The sequence below is a fragment of the Oryzias latipes genome, chromosome 4 (assembly GCF_053564925.1).
Source record: "Oryzias latipes strain Hd-rR chromosome 4, Olatipes_Hd-rR_3.1".
Lineage (NCBI taxonomy): Eukaryota > Metazoa > Chordata > Actinopteri > Beloniformes > Adrianichthyidae > Oryzias > Oryzias latipes.
Genome location: NC_136240.1, coordinates 11,952,564 through 11,973,723, shown reverse-complemented (window position 1 = coordinate 11,973,723; position 21,160 = coordinate 11,952,564). Strand labels below are relative to the sequence as shown.

General features: G+C 39.4%; 1 protein-coding gene across 50 annotated transcripts in view; it reads left to right on the top strand.

Moving 5' to 3' along the window:
• Window positions 1-19,640, top strand: part of adgrl2a (adhesion G protein-coupled receptor L2a) — a 264,519-nt gene extending 244,879 nt beyond the window's left edge. For 14 of the 50 annotated variants that reach the window (XM_078945802.1, XM_078945808.1, XM_078945805.1 and 11 more), the window contains 13 exons: window positions 616-789; window positions 1,793-2,005; window positions 2,717-2,937; window positions 3,551-3,617; window positions 7,548-7,639; window positions 9,142-9,186; window positions 9,422-9,448; window positions 10,118-10,286; window positions 10,458-10,589; window positions 12,972-13,068; window positions 14,252-14,380; window positions 15,368-15,385; window positions 17,058-19,640. In XM_078945802.1, the coding sequence (XP_078801928.1) occupies window positions 616-789; window positions 1,793-2,005; window positions 2,717-2,937; window positions 3,551-3,617; window positions 7,548-7,639; window positions 9,142-9,186; window positions 9,422-9,448; window positions 10,118-10,286; window positions 10,458-10,589; window positions 12,972-13,068; window positions 14,252-14,380; window positions 15,368-15,385; window positions 17,058-17,893 (2,220 nt within the window). In that variant the 3' untranslated portion in view covers window positions 17,894-19,640. Of the gene's footprint in view, window positions 1-615; window positions 790-1,792; window positions 2,006-2,716; window positions 2,938-3,550; window positions 3,618-7,547; window positions 7,640-9,141; window positions 9,187-9,421; window positions 9,449-10,117; window positions 10,287-10,457; window positions 10,590-12,971; window positions 13,069-14,251; window positions 14,381-15,367; window positions 15,420-16,413; window positions 16,453-17,057 lie in introns of all 50 variants that reach the window. The other 36 variants (XM_078945818.1, XM_078945817.1, XM_023954177.2 and 33 more) reach the window with 22 other exon arrangements.
• Window positions 19,641-21,160: the final 1,520 nt, after the last annotated feature.

Sequence of the window (21,160 nt, the reverse complement as noted above, 5' to 3'; positions counted from 1 at the left end):
AAAAAAGAAAATATGTGGGAGGGAACCTGGAGAGACAGAGATCCACAGCTCTGAAAAGTAAATGTCTGGCTAGGTCAGTCAGCAGTTTATTTAAGTCACTGAACATCAAATTAAATAAGTCTTTAGGACTTAAGTGAATTCTTAATGAAAACTAATTCTTTAATCAACACTGGAATACAAATGAAACACATTTTCTTTCATAGTGGGGATATTAACTCCTAGATTAGCCTCACAATCTAGGAAGAAATTGCTGGAGCACCAATTATCTTCTGTCTTTTAAAGTTGTCACTGGAGTTCCCAGAGGACTGTGGATGACTCCGTTCTTTATCAGAGGAATTGTGCCGTTCCACAGACATGCCATCAAACAATTACGCTTCTCTGTTATTAAGGCCTCATATACTCAACTATGCTTCGCTAGATTTGGCAAGCACGTGCCAAATGAGATACAACATATGAATTGCTTCATGAGAGCTGTGAAGTGAAAAATCCTCATCCATATCAGTGTAGAAAAGTGCTTTGTATGAGTAGGGGGTAAATGGCCTCATGTTCTACATGTGCTTCAATTTCAGGAAGTCAATTATTTGGACACTTAACCATATCTCTTGTTATCTGCAGATGGAGCACTACTTCAATGCCAATTGCTCTTTTTGGAATTACTCCGAAAGGAGTATGACAGGCTACTGGTCCACCCAAGGCTGCAAACTCCTGAACTACAACAAAACGCACACCACCTGCTCCTGCAGTCACCTCACCAACTTCGCCGTCCTCATGGCACACCGTGAAATCTCAGTATGTCCCATCTTTTCTAGATCGTTTTGGGTTCAGATATCATAGTTTTTTCTGAATAGCAGTGATTAAGGCTGGGCTTTAAAAAGGGATTGATCAATACAAAATTAATCTGTACCTAAGAAATGCAAAATTGATTTATCAAATCCATAAATTCATCTCCCTTTATAGTTTTCCTGCTTTTTTTTTAAGTCAGTGGCAATTACAGTCAAAATGTTGGCAGGAGAGAACACTGATGCAAAGAATTTCATTTTAAAATTACTCAACCTCTAGAAGAAAGAGACACGGAGTTAGTGGGTGAAGTACTAAAGACAGAGTGACACTTAAGAGTATACTTTTGTTTTCTCCAAATTTATGACATATGTTGCTGTGGGAATGAGGCGTTTTGCTATCTCATCTGATATTAAATTCACGCATCAGGTAAATCATTCTGTGTAATTTAGTGTTAGCCAAATTTGTGCAAAAACAGGTAGCCTAAAAATAAGGAAAAGAACACTCATCTTAAAAAGAAAATCGTTAGAAAGTTGTAAAATTATGTGTCCACACAGCAAGTCATTTCTACTAAACAACAAATCTTAAGATATCAGAATCTGAAAACGTGGAACTTCCACACAAGCATGTTAAATAGAATGTCTTAATCGTGAATGTTGTACAACCAATAAAACCAATAAACGTATTTGTTTGCTGGTTCTAACCACAAGGTTTGTAATTTTTTAGTTTTTATACAGAGTACCTGATTGTAGTTTATTTATCCTTAAAATTGAACCAAAAATCTATTGCAATTTTAGTCTAAACTCAAGTTTTAGGTCAAGTTTTTCTTTTGTCAAGAGAATGGGGCAAAAGGATTTTGTTTGGACAGCTGTGGGACAAAAATAAGTTAAAACATCTTAAAACCTGGTAAAATATTTGGAATGTCTAAAAGCAAGGTTTTGCAAGTATCAAATAGTTTGCAGTGTAAAAGCGCTAAAGTAACACTTTTTAATGCAAGTTTTTGTTTTTGTTCCAGGCCAACATTAGGGAGCATCACGAGCTTCTCCTGTCAGTCATCACTCGCGTCGGCATCGTGGTGTCCCTCGTCTGCCTCAGCATCTGCATCTTCACCTTCTGCTTCTTTCGGGGCCTGCAGAGCGACCGCAACACCATCCACAAGAACCTGTGCTTAAATCTCTTCATTGCAGAGTTAATATTCCTAATTGGGATCGATATGACGGAACACAGGGTAAGCAGGACGGATTTTAGTTTATAGATTTGATTTTGATGCATTCTTTCCACACTCTGTCAGCTCTCTAAGCAAAACAAAAGTGCCTTTCAGTGAAAAATGGATACGCTTTAAGAGTTGTTTGTTTGTAACCTTCCCTGCTTGTCCCTGACATGACATGTGCGGGACAGCGCCATTATTGCAGATTACTAAGGAGACATGTCTAGCATTTGACAGGCCTTTTTTTTCTCTTTCACTTAAAGTCTCCGTTGCCATGGCGAACATACCGTTTTAAAACCTCTTTTTTTATCCATATTTTTCCTTCAATTTTAGAAAAATACAAAACCTTTTTTTTTCCACAGTCAGCCTGGATTCAAACCTTTCAGAGCAGAGCTCTGTGTTTGCATCGGCTTCCTCTAACCTCACATTACACATGACATTTTAATTTCTGCTGTTCTAATGGAAAAAGTAGATGCGTGCTAAGTCAGAACCCATGTGGAGAATGAATATTCATTGGGGTTTTTATCACTCTCTTTGATATACATTCTGTTGAATGGGAGAAGCAAAAATGGAGAATGTCATCTTTTTACTGGATTATAGAAAAAAATTACTATATATTTTGTGTGCACTATAAAAAAAAGTCTTTGTTCGATATGCTGTCATGTTTCAGTAAATGCTATTTGTATGATTCCTAGCTTCATTTTGCTGAAATCAATGTCTATTTTGTCACAGATCGGATGCGCCATTATAGCAGGGATCCTCCATTTCTTTTTCCTGGCTTCCTTCTCCTGGATGTGTCTTGAAGGAGTCCAGCTGTACCTCATGCTTGTGGAAGTGTTTGAGAGCGAATACTCACGGAAAAAGTACTACTATGTGTCGGGCTACCTCTTCCCTGCCATCGTGGTTGGCGTCTCTGCAGCTATAGACTATAGGAGCTACGGGACCGAGAAAGCGTAAATAAAGCTCTCTTCTCCAAAATGCCTGGCTGACATGCTGAGCGAAACGCTGCGCCGGCTTACCTGCTGTGTCTATGTGTGGCTGACTTTGAGATGCAATCAACTCATCATCTCTTCCTGCACCCTATGCTGGTCCCAGGAGACCCACACCAAAACATTTGAGCGATTTTTGCCAGGGATGGGCAGCTGTTCAATTTTTTATGTCAATGAAAGAGGCTGACAGCCTCAATACTGTGGCTTCACCGGAGGGCGCAGCTACATTAATGCCTGTCTGCTGAAGGACCCTCCTGTGACCTCTTGTTTGTAAATGCTCTCTTAAAGAGAAGTGCACTGTGCAGAAAAAAGCCTTTCACACAGATTAATGGTCAAATCACATTTAAGACTTGTTTATTATGAGAGACTGCTTCAGACCTTTCCTCCGTTTTTGTGAAGATGAATTAATGTTTAGCCAAGATAAAAAACCTTCCAGGTTAGACTCAAAAGTAATCAGCCACACACTAGATATCATCAGTAAGCAGAGGTATTTCTATAATTATGAGCAGAAATATTAGTATAAATGTGACTTTGTTTTAAGCTTTGTTGAAAGCTCACATTTCTCTTCTCTTTGTAGCTGCTGGCTAAGAGTGGACAATCATTTCATATGGAGTTTTATCGGACCCGTCACCTTTATAATCATGGTAAGTTTTGTTTCTGCTTTCAATATTGAGACTGACAGAGTGCATAGAAGTTTGGATGACATTTTTAAAAGAGATGCAGGAAGATAAAAAATAAGTACACACAATAATACTAATACAGTGGCCCTTCGCTAAATTGTGGTCACCTTAACCTTATCAACCAATGTCCTCCGTGCCCAGGAATCTGTTCAGTTTGCCAAATTTACATACATCTTTAAACACAATCAGATCCTTGTTTTCCTTTTTCAAAATGAAACAAGAGAGGAAAGTGCTTAACGGGTGTAGAAAGGGATTTTACAGCCTAAAAATCTGTAATCCTATTATGTAGATTTCACCTATTGCAGGTTAATTTTAGAAGGTAAACACTGTACATAGAAAAGTTAGCAGGATTTATTATTCAGAATGAACACATCCAGTTTCCACGTAAAACAAATTTGAAGACATCATATACTAATATTTGATAAAAAAAATTTGCATTTCACAAATACGAAAAAATTTAAAAAATAGAATTTACTCTTATGTTTTTTCCAGGACAGGGAAAAAAAAAAAGAAAATTCCAAACTGGGCCAGTGTGTGTTTTTGGAAGCGGACTTACAATGTCGAGGTTTATTACTCCTTTCACCTTCCTCTGCATCTTTTTGCCTGATCGTTTTTCTGCTTTTTGTAAATAGCAGATGGGATTGTCAGGGAGAGCAAAAGCAAATGCACCTCTATGTTTAGTCAAGGGCTGTCTAAGGTGAAGGACTATAGCATATCATATTGACATACGTCCTATAAAGGCATGCAATTATTTAGTGGTCATGACATTATTATCTCCTATTCCATCAGCAAGGCTCAGAAGAATGAGACCTTGGGGAGTTCGACTTTGCACGAGAAAAAAGGAAATAGCACATGGCATCTGTCATATGTATCCTGACAGACGATCACACTGTTTGCTCCGGTGAAAATGGATGGATGGGGAGGTTCTTGCTTCCATGCAGAGAGGTTGGGTGGCATTTGTTCAGCCCCGTGTTGGTTATCCAGTCTAATGGCTTGTACAGTATCTACAGACGAAGTGACCTGTGTTGAACACCGAATAACATGCTAAGGAGACGGTGGCAGTCGTGCTAAATTCAACCAAGTGCCTGCACATGGGAGGACTGGTCAGAGCTTTCAGCACAGAGCAGCTCTTTGTGCGACGGTCAAATAAATAAAAGAGGAATCCTCTCACTGAACTGCATTTCACAGTTTCCTCAAAGCAAAACAAGCCTCTCCAAGTAGTTTTTAAAGATGGATAAGGATGCGCACAGAAGACCTGTCAAAGGTCTACATTGGACTGAAATATCTTTGAGCAAAGGCTGAAAGGCGCCTTTGTTGTTTCCTTCCTTTTTTCCCCTCCCTCCACCGCTTTGAATGCAAGAGGTTATAATTGAAGAAAGGCCAGCATTGCATTAAAGCAAAACATACATTTCTTCCTGTCTCAGCAAATGCTCTGTCAGCCACACAGGAATATGTTTCCTTTTCCTAAATTGGGCCCTCATTGTTTTCCAATCGAGTGTTACTCGCATTGTAATTTGCATGAAAAATATGTTTGCTGTGGAAATGATGATCGGGATCCCAGCGGTGATGACCGGAGAGATAGAATCATGACCCTGTGAGGAGCTAATGTATTGTTACAGAGCTAATGTGTGACAGGAATGAGGTTTTGTTGCTCCAGCTCAGGCATAGGCCATTGCTCCTCTGGTTCTGTGCAACAACTGTCTCAAAAAGACAAAGCACTGTAGAAAGGGGCATCTCAGGGGAGCGTGCTGGAGCAAGGTTTGTCTACAACATCCATGACCCTGGTTTCTCGACAAATTGGCTTTGTCCTTGTCAATGAGACAAGGCACACAAGCAAGAAAGTGCAAACAAATATGAGACAAGTGTGAAGTTTTGGCTGTTTGGAAGCTAAAACGCATCTAAATCAAGTAAGAGTGTTTTTTTTTTCAAGGCCATTCGTGTTTTTATTGCTTCAAAGCCTCAAAACAGCAGCACTACAGGCATTTGGATCCATGTTCTAAGGCAGAGTTGCATGTCTCTGGGCACAGGAGGTATTAGCTCCATGAAAGGGGAACACGGAAGTAATGAGTGGTGAGGGGAGACATTAGTATGCTTGAGATAGCTTCAACACAAGGCCTTTTGGATCATGACACATCGCGAGCAGTTCTTGTCATCTGGACAGCTCCATCTGCACCTTTAATATTTTATCCCCCTCAGTTCATTTGGAGTTCAGTGTGTACACACACAGTCCACTTCAGAAAAAGCTTTCTCCTCAGTCCCAGTGAGGCGAGGTGCTTCTGCATGGCTTGCAGTGATGATTCAGAGACAGAGTGAAGTATGGAAGCAAGGCAGCTCTGCTCCAGCAAGAGGGATCCCCCGGGAAGGCCCGCGAAAGCATGTCAGTGGGGGTGGGAACATGTGCCATGCTGTTGGATTACTTTAAAGTACTGTGTCCCTCTCCTCTGTCTCATTGGATCTATGTCAGCACTCCATGTGTGAAAGGGGTCTTCAAAAGTCCTTGCCCCACCCCCCACCCCCCCCTCCCTGCAATCACCAGCACAGTCTGACTCATGCAGACGGCTGAAAGAAATAATAGCTGATAGCTGTGAAATAAAACATGGTTTATATGATACAAAAAAAGGCATCTGTTTTATTTTTTTTACTTTATTTTTTGTTCCCCCAACCTCTCACCTTTTTTTTCTTTCTTTCTTTCTTTCTTCCCCTGCAGTTACCCCCCCCCCCCCTTTCTTTCAGAGCTTGACTTATTGTGTACGGCTCCATGAGTTGATTGCATGTGGAGGGGTGATGTATTGATCACAGGCGGTCTTTTGATAACTCCGTGTACCCAAACACCGAGACATTTCTGCTCAAGAGTGAATGACTGTGTCCAGCTCACAAAGGTCCCTCATATCGCCAATTCATCGCCATTTTTTTTCCCCTTTTTCTGATCTTCTAAAAATAATACAATGGCATCGAAACTCACCACTTCGACCAAAAAGAGACGAGGCTTTTTTTCCTTGCAAATGTGTTTATTCGTATGTTGTGTCTGGTGCTCCACTCTTTTATTTGGTTCTTTGATACGCTCCATTGGAGACACACGTCTCAATTATTTGCTCAGACATTCCTTGGCATTATTTATACATGGCTGGGTGGCAGGACAAACACAGTTTGTTGCATCTGCCACGAGTGCTTGTACATGCTGTGTGGAGGACTACTTTGCCCTAGAATAAATGTTTTTGAAGTAAATTATTCGAAGGGGCCCCTTGCTGGACCATCTCGCCTTTTGTGTCTCTAAATCAAACTATTGATTTTCAAGGTACCAAAGAAATGTTCTCAGAGACGCTGCACATCGTATCCTTGTCTCAGCCTGATATGTGCCGCCCTCTCCCTTAAGATTTAATACTTTAAAACAAGCAAGAAAGCGCGGCCTTTCTCCTTTTCTGTCTCACTCTTTTCATCAGCACACACAGGAGAGTCGAACAAAACATGCCAGGTTCCCTCCAGCTTTTTGCTGCTGGTTCCGCCTTATAATATTTCACTACGTGCACAAAATGATATGCATTTGTTTTGTACAACAAGAGCCTCTCTTGTTTCTTTTTCTGCTACTTTCCTTCCCCCCACTGACGTTGCTCGACTGCTGCTGCTGTGAGCTCTTTTTTTTCTCCACAGTGATGGATTTTAATGCATTTCCATGCTCTTATTGATATAGAATGACACTAAATTTGGCGCCAGTCGGCCTGTCTGATTCTAGCAGGGACGATAGATGTTTATTGGATTAGTCTGCGGACACGCAGAGAGTTGAAGGCTCTCCGCTTTTAATACTTACAGACAAATTAACAGTTTTTTCTTTCTTTCTGTTATATCTCAAGCCTTACATCTTCATGAATTAATGCTGCCATTACTCTGTTTTGACAGCTCAATCTCATCTTCCTGGTGATCACAATGTACAAAATGGTGAAGCACTCTACCACCCTGAAACCAGACTCTAGCCGACTGGAGAATATTAAGTAAGTGAGGCATTACAAACCTTTTATTCTGCCACTTTGATAATGCATAAACATTTATTTTACTCCTCTGGGTTTGGTTTTTGACTTCCCAACCTTTAAGGAAATACATATGTACAAATGTATAGTTTTAACTATTTGCAGATTTTGAGTCACAATGTTGCTTGAAGGCATTTTTGTGTTATTGTTCTTTTCAAAAATAACCTTTGTGACATTGTTATTCTCCAAACTTCAGCTTGAAAACAATGTTATAGTAGGAAAGCGTACAGCTGGACTGCTATCACACCTGTTTACTTCAGGGATGTGGCAGACAGATTTTTAATACATCACTGCTTGTAATTCAGAAAGAAGATAGAAAATAAACAGGAATTATTTATTATGGAAGATAACACCTCTCTCCTGAACTGACCTTACTTCTGAAGTGAAAACTTTTTGCCATTTTTTAAAGACCCACTCCAATGAAAAATGTGTTTTTGACATGCTCTTGTAGCATTTTTCTCATGATAGTGGACATTATATAAAGAAAATTAATATTCATTCATCAATATTCGGCATTTCCGAGTATTTCTGTATACAAGTTGTTGTGAACCAGAAGTAGACAAAAAAATGCAGTTTGTAAAAAGTACCAGAGAAACGCTGGAGGCAGGGAGGCAAAAGTGTCTTGTCCAAGGACACAACAACGGTTGGCTGGGGGAGCGGGGATTGAAACCGCCGACCCGTTGATCATTGGCCGACCTGCTTAATAGCCCTGCCACTGTAATGTTAGGTTGGGATTGCGAGGGGGTTTAAGCTAACAGGAGAGAGTGTAAACAAAGGGTTAATGGGAAATGAGGGCAGGCTTACTCCCTCCAACAGTCCCGCTCACAACTCAATGGCAAGTATCTGATGAAATCCTGCCCCTCTGCAGAAATTATGCCCTAGAAAACCACACAGGTTTTATGATTTCGCCTAAAAACGGCATTATTATAATTAACTCATCATAAGAAAAAGTCTTCTTCTGTTTTTTTCTTCAGTCTTTCTGTAAAAATGCCCAATTTAATTTTCTGCAGGAATTTTTAAATATATTTTTGAGGATAAAGGTCATTGTTTTTTGCACAAACATTAGTTTATATCATTTTTTTTTTAATGTGCAATAATACACTATGGTAAGACAGGAAACATGCAAAAGAATCAATGACTTATTTAGATGCCTTGTTTGTGTTGGAGCACTTTTACAGAAACCACAGCAGACCACATTAAGTGGCTTTGGCATTGGTTTACATTTTCTACTTGGGTGTTATAAATTGTTTAATTTAAGTTTGTTTATACTGACAAACCCCACCGTGTATAAAAAGCAGGTCTTTTTGTGCTCATTTTCTTTGTGTGGTTTTGTGCCTGGGTTCACTCAGCGGAGCGCAACGGTCATTGCATGCTGCATGTGAAGGCAAAGCTAACGCGCACCCTCTCCTCTCTTTTCTCCTCTCATCCTCGTCCTCCGTCTCTCTCTGTTCTGCAATCCACACCAGTAATTATCGCGTTTGTGATGGCTACTATAACACAGATTTGCCTGGGTAAGCTTTTATCATGCACCTCAAATAAATTTACCCACACAACAGCACCAAAAAAATGCTAGATCAACCACAGATGAGGTTCTTTTACTAAATGTTTTGCTTCATGTTTATGAATCATTAACAGCGAAACACATCATTTCCCTTGAATCAATTCAGTCTTAAGTGCCAACTAACACACGCTGTCCTTCCCTCTGATCTAATTGTGTTTCTTTTTCCTGCTTGTCATGCTTTCTAGTTATGAAGATAATAAACGGTTTATCAAGTAAGAACATTTCGCCTAGAGTTTCTCTTCAGCTGACTCTCCCCACTCTCCTTTTTTTCTTTTGAAATCTTTCTGTCCTTTTCTTTCTTTTGCTCGTTCATCCTCTCACAAAATGCTGCTTCAAAGCTTTTCGTGCTCTGTCCTTGTGGCTGGTCACTTTCACTATTGTAATTAGTGCTGTGTTGTGGTTCTAGTTGTGTTTTTGTGCACTTGTGCACTGAGATTTGACCGCTGTTGGTTTGTTATGGTTCCATGGGACTTTTAGACAGTATTTCCTTCACATTTTTACATCTGCAATTTTTTTGTTTTTGTTTTGACACAAAGGCACACAATGGGGGTCAATGTGAACTCCTTTTAAAGTTGGATTCTTTTATTATTCTGTGCTAATTTTTCTGCGCACTACACTTTAACATAGGAATGTGTACATTACTGCAAAGAAAATTAAAACAATTTAAGTTTTGTTTTCTTCCTATCCGTCCAAAGGCAAACACTTTGTTGGCCTAAACTGTGCAAGAAATGAGGGGGATTTTTTAACTGATTGTTAGTGTGATAACATATTTTAGTTCTCACTTTTGTTCACCTAGAACTAAAATTGGAGTCGTATTTGAGTTTAATGTTAAAGATTGTCTACTGAAGCTTTTGTTTTTCTTTGTATTTTCTTTCTTGCAGGTCCTGGGTCATGGGGGCTTTTGCCCTGCTGTGCCTGCTGGGTCTCACGTGGTCCTTTGGTCTCTTCTTCATCAGTGAGGCCTCCATAGTCATGGCATACCTCTTCACCATATTCAACACCTTCCAAGGGATGTTTATCTTTATTTTCCACTGCCTTCTCCAGAAAAAAGTAAGCATGTTTTAGTCTTCATTGGTCAAACTTGGCCTTCCCAGAGTTCCCTTGATGATTACACTAAAGGAATTCAATAATCTGGCTTTCTGATTTTCTCCACACGTCACTATATGGATGATCAAAGACTACTGCTTTTGAATGAAACAGCCTGTGTCTGTGTCCTTGCAGGTTCGCAAAGAGTACAGTAAGAGCTTCCGCCACACGTACTGCTGTGGCGGGCTGACTGCCACAGAGAGCTCGCATGGCTCCGCTAAGACTTCAGCCACGCGGACCAGTGCACGCTACTCTTCTGGTACACAGGTAGTACAGCAGCTGCAGACCTACATTCGCTCAAACAATACAGATATGTTGAAAGAAGATCATTTCAACCTCTATGACCCTCTACATTTTGATGATTTGGATAGTAAAAAATAAACTCCATTGATGAAAAATGTTCAGACCCGCTCAAGTTTACACCTTTCAACAGATTTCCCAAATTAAAAGTAATTTTTCTCAGTTTGTCACACAGGATTTATCTATAACTTGACTATTAAAAGTGTGCTACTTTAAAGTTTTGGATAAATGGCAATGCTTAGTAAAATCCTAAATGTGGCAAAATGTCTACTGGTTTCTAAGGAAAGTTGATTTGTCTTGATTTGCCTCATAAAGGCAGGAAAAACGATTTAAGTGCTGTAACGACTCAAAAACTCTCACAAAGACCCCAGGAATGAATGTAGAGGGGCAAAAAAGCAACTATTTACACAAAAAAGCCACATTTTTTTAGGCCCAAAGCTTGTGTAAACAGAGAAAACATCAGCTCTGTTGCTGCCAGCTGGGGTCAGGGTGTTCCAACAGAAGATGCTCAGTATTTAAATGCTGCCCTGGAGATTCTCGCCCAATCAGGTGCTCCGGACAATTAGGCACAGATCTGGAAAAAAATGGCATAGAAAAAGAAACACAGCCCAAAACAACAGAAAATAAAAAATATAACAGAAAATACCATCCAAAAGTACAAAAAAATCTAAATGCAGCCTCATTTGTACCGATAATTAAAAATAAGCATTTGTTTTATTTGGATATAAAGTTAAAAATTGATTATTTATTAATTTAATAATATTAATTAAAAATATATCATTCAATGTCATTAAAATGTGGCATTTAATGCAAATTATATCACTTTAAAAATTTGACTTAAAATTTGACAAATATGCCTAATAAGACTGTTTGCAGTATATAAACAGCCAAAGGTGGAGAGGTAACATTGGATTTTAGGGAACTTTGTCCAGATTCAAGGAAGGCTTTAAAGAATAATGATAGCTGTTTTTTTCAGCAATTAAAGAAACCAAAAACACAACATCATTCTTAAACAAAAAGTCAGAGTTCCAGGATCTGGCCATTCAGCCAAATTGAGTTATGTTGGACAAAAGACCTCGGTCAAAAAAGTGACCAGACCAGTGGCCATGATAAATGAGGTCCACGGCTGCGTTTTTTCAGATGGACGAACATAACAGAGGTGCAAAAATCAGTGCAGCAATTTCACGCAGAAACAAGGAGAGGAAAGGAGGAAACCCGACAGTAAACATTAACTGGTTAAAGCGGTTCAAACCCGGTAACAGTGAGATCATGTCAAGGGAATGATTTCAGTTGACAGTGGCTAAGAGATGACTTATGATGATCGAAAAAAAAGCAGATGTTGGAAAATGCTGAGTAAATGAAAAATTAGGATTGTCCACAGCAGAACTTAATAAATTCAAATGACTCAACCGGAACAATAAATGATCTCTGCAGAGCTGCAGCTGGCAGATTAGATGCTTCTCATCTAATTTTGGCTTCCCTGTTTGCTGCGAAGAATGAGTGACAGTTTCAAAGAACAGGTGAGCCAAGCTTGAGGAAGAATCTCTGGAGAGGATTCGAGGCTTCAATTGTTGCCAAAAGGCCTTTGACAGAAAATTGAATGAAAAGTCCAACAGTATATTTATTTGCAATACCTGTTTTTTGCTTTAGTGGAAAAAACATTTCAGTTCATTTGAGGTGATTCTGTTATAAAGAGTGAAAAACTTAGGAGCGTCTGATTTTTTTTAATGATATAAGATATTTTTTTAAATATGTACTGTACATTACTGTACAAAAAAAGCTGCATTAGGCATCACAAACCCAACAAGATAGTTCCATATTTAACAACCAGCTCCTGCTGCATGAATCCCTTTTTTCTGTTCTACCCTTTTTAGCACTCCCTCTTATCCTTTTTTTTTCACTAACACCATGTGCACAGGACACAGTATTGGACTATTTTAAGAGCATTGCAGGAGATTACTGCAGAAAAAGCCTCAGTTGCAAAAATGTACATTTGCATTAATCTTTTCTTATTATAGGCTAATATTTCTAATTGAATGTGCAGTGATTTTAGAAATACATCCCTTTAAGCTTTAGCTTTGTCCAAAAAGGTGGAGGTAAAGGCCAGTGATATATATATATATATATATATATATATATATATATATATATATACTGTATATATATATATATATATATATATATATACTGTATATATAATCAGGGAATGTTAAAATTAGGATTGCCCCATCCTTGCTAAACATTTATAGTTAGGTGAGGCAGATTTTTAGATGAATTCAGTGAAAGTTGATCTGTAAGGTGCACGGGCTTGTTCAAAGTCCTAACGGCTGTCCCTTGTTGACCTGACAGAGTCGTATCAGGAGAATGTGGAATGACACCGTAAGAAAGCAGTCTGAGTCCTCCTTTATCTCAGGTGACATCAACAGCACCTCCACCCTTAACCAAGGTCAGTTCACACCTCATTATCCTGCACACCTGTACACACATGTCACCATCTAGCTAGAAATGCCACCTTCAAGCTTGAATGATCTCACCACCATACATGGTCCGATCACTAGTAATAAATGCCTTCATCTCAGAAGGGCAGAAGACAGTGGTTGATAAAAAAAATAAACAGAGATGACTGAGGCCTTTAGTGTGTTCTGTCTGCTCTGAGTTGCAGAAGTCCTTACTCAGACATGGTGCAGTCAGTCTGGCTGCTAACATCAGTTTAAAATTGGAACCAAGTTGTTCCCTGTCTGGTGTCCTCCCCGCTTTTTTTGAAAGTGCTAGCAACCTAAAGTCCAAACCAAGACTCGGGGGGACACCCAAACAAAACTAAAACAAGGAAAGTAATTTCCTATCATCCAGCAAAAGACCATTTATTAGTTGGCATATTTGTTGACCTCTTCAGGAGGATTTCTGCAGGATAGATGGGGGGGGGAGTCATTTATTATTTAGTTTGAGCACAAATATGATGATGAGAAGATGATGTTCAACTCTGGCTGACCCGGAGTGCTTAGTGAGATGTTAGGCTCTCAGTTGCTTCTGAAATGGCTTTCCAAGCATGAGAGGGGAAAGTGGGTTTCCACCAAGGTAGCTTAACCTCGCCTCCTCTGACTTTTGTCTCCACGGCGATGTGTCTCCTCTTACTGACAGAACCTTACATCAAGGCCTTTTGAAGTACATTTTTCCTTTTTGAACATCAGCTACGACCTAGGTTTTTATCCTGAAACACCTTCTCTTAGGGATGTTAATGCAAAGGTTGGATATTGATCACTCCAGGGTGCAGTAGTTACCCTGGAGAGTTAGTGCACTGAAGGAAGGCTCTATCTCCTTGAAGCACTTCCATGTCATTAAAAACATCCCTGGAGACTTCTCAATATGACAGATGGCATTTAACACAGGTGATAAATGGCAGTGGAAATACTTTAGATCCTTAAAACACACTGTGAGAGAAAAAAGAGAAAAATGATACAGATCAGGCTTTGTGCAAAAAAATCTCTCCTGCTTCTCTGTAGTTGCTTTTTTATTGTTTTTTTTATATACTTAAAACCTTAAAAGTTTCTAAATACTTTTATTTAATTTCTTAATACAATTTTTAGTCAACTGCCAAAATTAACTGATTATCCTCTGTCTTACCACTCCAGGAATGACGGGGAATTACCTACTAACAAATCCTCTTCTGCGACCACAAGGCACTAACAACCCTTATAACACCTTACTGGCTGAGACAGTCGTGTGTAACACCCCCACAGCTCCAGTGTTTAACTCTCCAGGTGTGCTTGTTTATTTCTTTCACCTGTTGTATGTCTTTTCTTCACTTTTTGTTTCTCCCTGTCCCTTCTTCATTCAAGTTTTCAGCAGGCCAAATGAAATGCACGAAGATCTGCACCGTCACCTTTCCATTTGAATTACCCTCCCCCTGCTGCAGCACTTAGCGTGTGCTCCTTAAAGACCGTGTGCACTGCAAAATGTGTGTGTTCTCACACACATTTTTCAGGAGAGATTATGTGGTTCACCTCAAAACAGACTCTGTATTCACATATTTGTCTTGATGGACCATTATTTTAACGATGGCAAAGAGATAGAAAGTGTCCTAATGTAAAGAGTGGTGGAGACTCAACGCTGTAGTATAAACTCTACAATCATGAAGATGTATTTCTTTTAGACTTATTAAAAAATATAAAAAATATTTTGGCTTTTATTGGAAGCATTTTTCTTTAACGTGTGAAAGACCCACTCAGATCATCTTAGGTCTAATTTAAAAATAAATTTAAAAAAAGTAGTTTATTAGAAGTTCGCCTCTGAGTTGTGGGCGGGGCCGTTGGCAGAGCAGGAGGCTCCACATACGCCCAGCTTATTTTCTTTGTCATAAATCAGATTTTTTTTTAACATATTTCATCGTCCGCTCCGTGTTCACAACGATTTGAATAAAGTTCAACTCAGAAATGCGATTTTAAGCCTAAGCTTCATAATTTATACCCTCAATCATCACAAAAAATGTCCAGAAAATGTTAAAAGCCCCAAAAGCACAATTATTATCAGAGTGGGTCTTTAAAAAAAACATTTCTAAGTTGATTTAAATTGTTCAAATGCAGATAAATAATTTTCTATTATATTTTATCTTTTATATAACAGTATTGTGTTCACAAATGACATTTAAGCATTTGTTGAGGTCACACTGTGGTTGCATTTGTCTGTTGTTTGAAACTGAATTAGCATCTTTTCTGTGTTTTGTGCTTTTCCCTTGTGCTTTCCTCTAGTGACCTACAGAGAGACAAGTATGGGAGTAAAACTTAACTTTGCCTATCAAATGTAAATTTTTTTCAGCATGCTTATTTAAAAAACCCAATCCCTGGCACTGTCACCTGGTTTACTTTAGGCCATTAACACACACTCAGTGAGCAAGTGGTTCACAAATTGATTCACGAGAATGAAACTTTAATCCGAAGCAAAACAATATATTTGATTGGTGAATTGATTATAACAAAAGACCTCTGCTCTGCTTTTTGTTGTTGTTGTTTTTTTTCTAATTTGTTTATTGGCTCTGAATCTGTTAGAAAGCAGCATTCATCTTTTTTTTGTGCTTGTCTCGTAACATCTGTCCGCATTAGGCACTCAGCAGTCTCTGTGTCCAGTGGTATTTCTGTCACATCCTCCCAGACAACATTTGTCTGAACGCTCAATTGCTCTTGGGAAGCATTAACAAATGGAAGTCGTGGCAGCAGCTGCTCAATTTTTCTCACTTATTTTCCCCTAAACTTTTCTTCTTTTCTTATAGGTTCTGTAAAATGGCTCATTTATTGTGCTTTTATTTCTTCTCTTAGCTTTAGAAAAAAAAAAAAAAGGAAAGTATATCTTGCTGTTTCCTTCCATGACCTCCATGCTTTGAGAAATTCCTAACATGACTGCACCTGACCTCTGCAGCGGCTGTGTTTTCTTGAGCTGTTCTGCTAGTGACCGGAGTCTCACTGGGAACTGTTACTGTGATGGATGCCAAGTGCCGGGCTGTGGGCAAGCTCTGACCTTTGCTAGCTTTGGGTACACAAGCTGCCAACTAATGGACAGCAAGTGTACTGACACAAAGTCAACTCCAAAAAGAAAAAGCAAAAAAAGAGAGGAGAGAACCCACAAAAATAACTGTTGACATTTCATTCATGAAAGTAAAAGCGGTTTAATGCTTGTTTGTTTCATTTGCTGAACCCTTGCTCTTAAACGTTGCAGTGACGACTTTTTCTTTACATTTTTCTTTGTTTTGGAGTGATTTTTCATGTTACAATAAATCATTTTACTTTCTTTTGTACATCAGCTGCTCTTAGACCAGATAGCCTGAGCAGACAAACATGATGTGAGTTGTCTAAAGTGACTCTTTTCATCTGCTGTGTATGATGATGATGATGATGATGAAGTGCTGCTTGTGGGCTCCCCTTGTAGTAAAAACAAAGATGGCTGACCCGTGCTAATAGAAATCTACTTTCCCTTCTCTGTCTACTTTTTTTTTTATTTCCTCATCTTCCTACACTTCAGCACATCCAACTTAATAGTAGCTAGAAACCTGTAAGTGTTGTGGCTGTGTAATTGTGGACATCTCCCGTTGCCCGGTGTGTTGTGATTACTGTTTTGATTTGTTTCTTAATGTTGTTTGGGATCCTTTTAGGTGCTTTGTCACTTTCGTGGCAGACCTAATTGCATAATGTCTTGCTTTTTTCACAACAGTTTATGAGCAAGAAGGTTAAAATTTGAGAAAGTAAAATGATTTCCTTTGGCTAATAATGCATGCATATGCCAGTGTATGTTGACGATTATGCCCAACTAACAGATTTGTGGCATGGCTTTATTCACTTTTTAGTTTTCCATATGAAACTGCATCCTAAACAGCATTAAAATCGTGTTTTCTTTATTTTTTTTAAGTTTGTTGACTAAAATCACCTCACATTTTCCTTTTCTCTCCAGGACACTCAATGAACAACGCAGTGAGGGATACAAGTGCAATGGATACACTACCGCTAAATGGTAACTTTAACAATAGCTACTCACTTCGTAATGGGGACTTTGATGAGAGTGTGCAGGTGGTGGACTGCGGCCTCAGTCTGGATGATGCTGCCTTTGAGAAAATGATCATATCTGAGCTTGTGCACAACAACCTGCGTGCCTGTAACAAAAGTCAGCAACAGCCCTCCAGTTTACGTCACCCCCTCCGCCACCAGCAGCCTCCGCAGTACCACCATCACCACCACACGGAGCGGGCTCCACCCAAGGTGACGGTGGTAGGTGGCCGCGGCAGTGAAGGCCCCTCCATTGTGGCTGACGCTTCGTCTTTGGTGCACGTGAGTGACGCAGTGGGCCTGGAGCTGCACAACCAGCAGGACCTGGAGGCGCCTCTCATCCCCCAGCGGACTCACTCGCTTCTGTACGCACCCCAGAAGAAAGTGAAGACCGACGGGGAAGTGGACACCTTCGTCAGCCAGCTGACGCCCACCAACCCTGATGATAATCTGGAGTCCCCAAACAGAGACTCCTTGTATACTAGTATGCCTAATCTGAGAGACTCTCCGTGTCCAGAGAGCAGCCCCGATGTTGTGGAGGATTTGTCCCCCACAAAGGAGAGCGAGAGTGAGGACGTTTATTATAAGAGCATGCCGAACTTAGGGGCTGGCCACCAACTCCAAGCCTATTATCAAATAGGACAGGAGAACCATGATGGCTACATTATCCCCGTCACAAAAGAAGACTGCATCACAGAAGGTGACGTACGGGAAGGACAGATGCAATTAGTGACCAGCCTTTAAACGTATTGTAATCATCCCCAAACCACCCCACCCTTCACACAGACCTGGATCCTGGAGGAGAAACTTGTGAAGGGAAAAGGGGAGGTGTTTGTTTTTATTTTAAGGAGAACTTAGAAGCCCCGTCACGCACGCTCTCCATTGGCAAACTCCCTCCCCACCCTTCCATCCGCAACCTTCTTTCTCCACTAAATCACTCCAGTCTTTCTCTCTTCCCAACAATCCCATAGACTCGGAGCACAGCAATGACGGTGCAAAGTTTTAAAGAGACTGTACATAAAATGCAGAGTCAGATTTCAATTTTAAGAGACAAGCCAACAATGTATTTAAATGTGCTGCTGCTGTTGAAGAATTGAGAAAACTTTTAAGATAAGAAAATGGAAAAAAATAACAAAAAATATCTAAAAAATAAAAAAGAATAAAAAAAAGAGGAGAAGTAAAAGAGCAACATTTCTAGCTACATCCTATCAGCAGTTTTCCTGTCAAAAGGTTGTACATACATTCCCCAACATGTTTTTTTTTACTGTAGATGAACCTCCATCCCTGGACCAGAGCACGGACATGTTTGTGAAATGCTCCGGATCAAACAGTTGGAAAATGAGTATGAGTTTGTGGCCACTCCCCATTACGATGAAGTTTGGATTGTAAAACCACTAGCAATCAAGCCCCTGGCCTTATATTTTCTCAGCTGTAACTTGAACTGTTGTCAAGGAAAACTGCTCAAATATATATTTTGTTGTATTGCTAGTGTAAAATAAAAATCCATGGCAAACCATAAATATAAAGAAACCTTTTAATTGCAAAATTTTAACATTTCAGAGCCTATTGTGTAGAAGTTGCACATATGCTATACAGTGTGTTTATGATTCCAACACTTCATTCATGGTTGTACGTTTGAACATAAAGGCTTTTAAAAGAGAGGAGTCAGCCAACAACAAGGAATCATCTTCACATTTTCCACTTGTGAACAGTGTTTTTTGCTTCATGAGTTTGGTTGATATTGCTCATTGTAATGTTTGTATTACTTTGCCAAAGTGGCATTACTTTAGTAGAGTGGGATTAAAACAAAACCCAATTAAGATCATTTTATGCATTGCACAGTTTTTTTGTGTAATCCTAATCCAAACAGATATTTTTAAAAGTCATACGTAGTGTTGGGCGAGAGTTTTGAGGATAAAGTTTTTATCATAACTGTTGTTCTTCCGCTCGGGTTTGGATATTTTATTTATTAAAAATCTTTCCCAGAAATCAATGGGAAATGTGTGAATATTTTCCAGCACTGGTAAACATGCTGTACTGTAGCTCATGTTTTCTATGTAAACATAAGGGGCTCATCACTTAAGACTGATGTAAAGTTCAACACTTGTTTAACAAATACAATAAATGTGAGATTTTTTGTCAAATGCCAGTTGCTTTTTAATGGTTTGTGTTTTTGCTACAATTTTAGAAAATGAGGTTTGATTATTTTGCTATGGACAAAAAAATGACACTTTCGACTCAGGTTACAAGTACGCCCCGAGCACCTTGAAAGGTCAGTTGATTATGTTCCTGGAGGATTTATTTGCTTTATTTTTTGTTTTCTTCAATCGCTGCAGAGTAGAGTGAGCTCATGCCACCGTGTGTTAGAGAAGCCAAATCATGTCCATGTGATTCAAAGATGACAAACTCAGGTAGGAGAGTTGCATTGTAAATGTTCCTCTGTGTGGTTGTTACACTAATAAAGGCTCAAAAATGACACTGGTTGAAAGAATTGTCCACTTAGTACATTATTGAGTGAGCACTAGATTGGGAACAATTAAAGGGCCTGACACAGTGGAAATCCTGCAGTGAGATATTGGCTGCAATGCTGCGTGGGAGTGGAGAACAGTCTGGGGCCTAACAAGTGGTCAATGTTACACATGGCTGCAGTTGTAGGAAGATATAATACATAATATTCCTGGCTATGACACATATTTGCTCTAATTAATGTCTGCTGCTGCTCAAGCCCACACTCAGTTCCTGTGTGCTTTACGCCTCAGGTTATGCTAATTTACAAAGCATTTTGACATAACGGCAGTCGAGGCAGACTGACAGCTCACAGCAGGGTGAGTAGAAATTGCACTGTTTATCATTTGGCATTGAAGGAAATGACTCAGAATGTGGCAGGAATGCACTTTATGTTAGAGCACATAGTGCAGTGTGTTGTTTAACTTTTGCAACAATTATGTGGCATTTTGTGCAATTATCTTCAAATTGTCAAATGGATCACTTCTATTTTTGTGATCTTTTTTTTCCCATACAGAGACCTTGAATGTCAGTTTAGAGCATTTGGGTTTTTGTTTATTTTATTTTATTTTTGCCAGTTGAAATGGCACAGATAAGGACGTGCATGACAATGAGAAGAGAAAAAAAAATCGTCTTGCAAAGTAAACCACGATCTATTTTTATAAAGAGTAGTTATTTTCCCTGAGACATAAAGATTAACATTTACAATATAAATTAAAAATACTAATAGGTGATGAAGAATTTGAGACAGAAGTATTCGATTGTTTTGCTTTATTTTTTCATAATCAAGTTTTCCGGTTAAAAAGGCTTTCCTCAGGAAAAAAAAAGATCGATTTGGTGTTTCTCTTTAGCACATAACAAAAACGTGGCCTTGCTTTCAACAACTTTGTTTTTTTTGCATGACTTACTCAGAAGCAGCTTGTTTGGTTCTCCTGAAAGTGAAAAAAAAGCTCTTCAGCACAGAAATTTCCAAAAACAGCAAACAAGAAAGCCCACAATTAGAGTTGCACACTCTTGTTTTCAATCTGCAAAAAAACCAAAAAGTAATTTCCCCTCTTACCTCACCTCCTCAGTCTTTGTTTATCTTCACACTCTGACCTTAGACACTGGTAAACTTTGCGGGTAAGCAGGTTTATTTTCATTTTGGGGGCAGGGAAATATGATCTGTGACTATTCATCTGCGAGACGGAGTTCGGCCTCAGCACCTTCAGACTTTGCGTGTGGCCTCATCACGAGCACGTGCTCCCCTTATATCCTCTGTGTTTTGCTGAGGGAGAGGATAGCCCCTCGTTAAACATTGATTAAGATGTAGGATTGTAGATGAGGGGCAGAGAGCTTGGTTCTTCCCACAGAGCTGCTCGGCCCTGAAAACAAGGAAGAAAGCGCCGTCAGCAGAACGGGGAAACTGATTAAGACCGATGCACTCCTGACCAAACACAAGTATGAGACTAATTACAGACTAAACATGGGGAGATAAAGACAAAAACTCCTGAAATTCTAGAAATA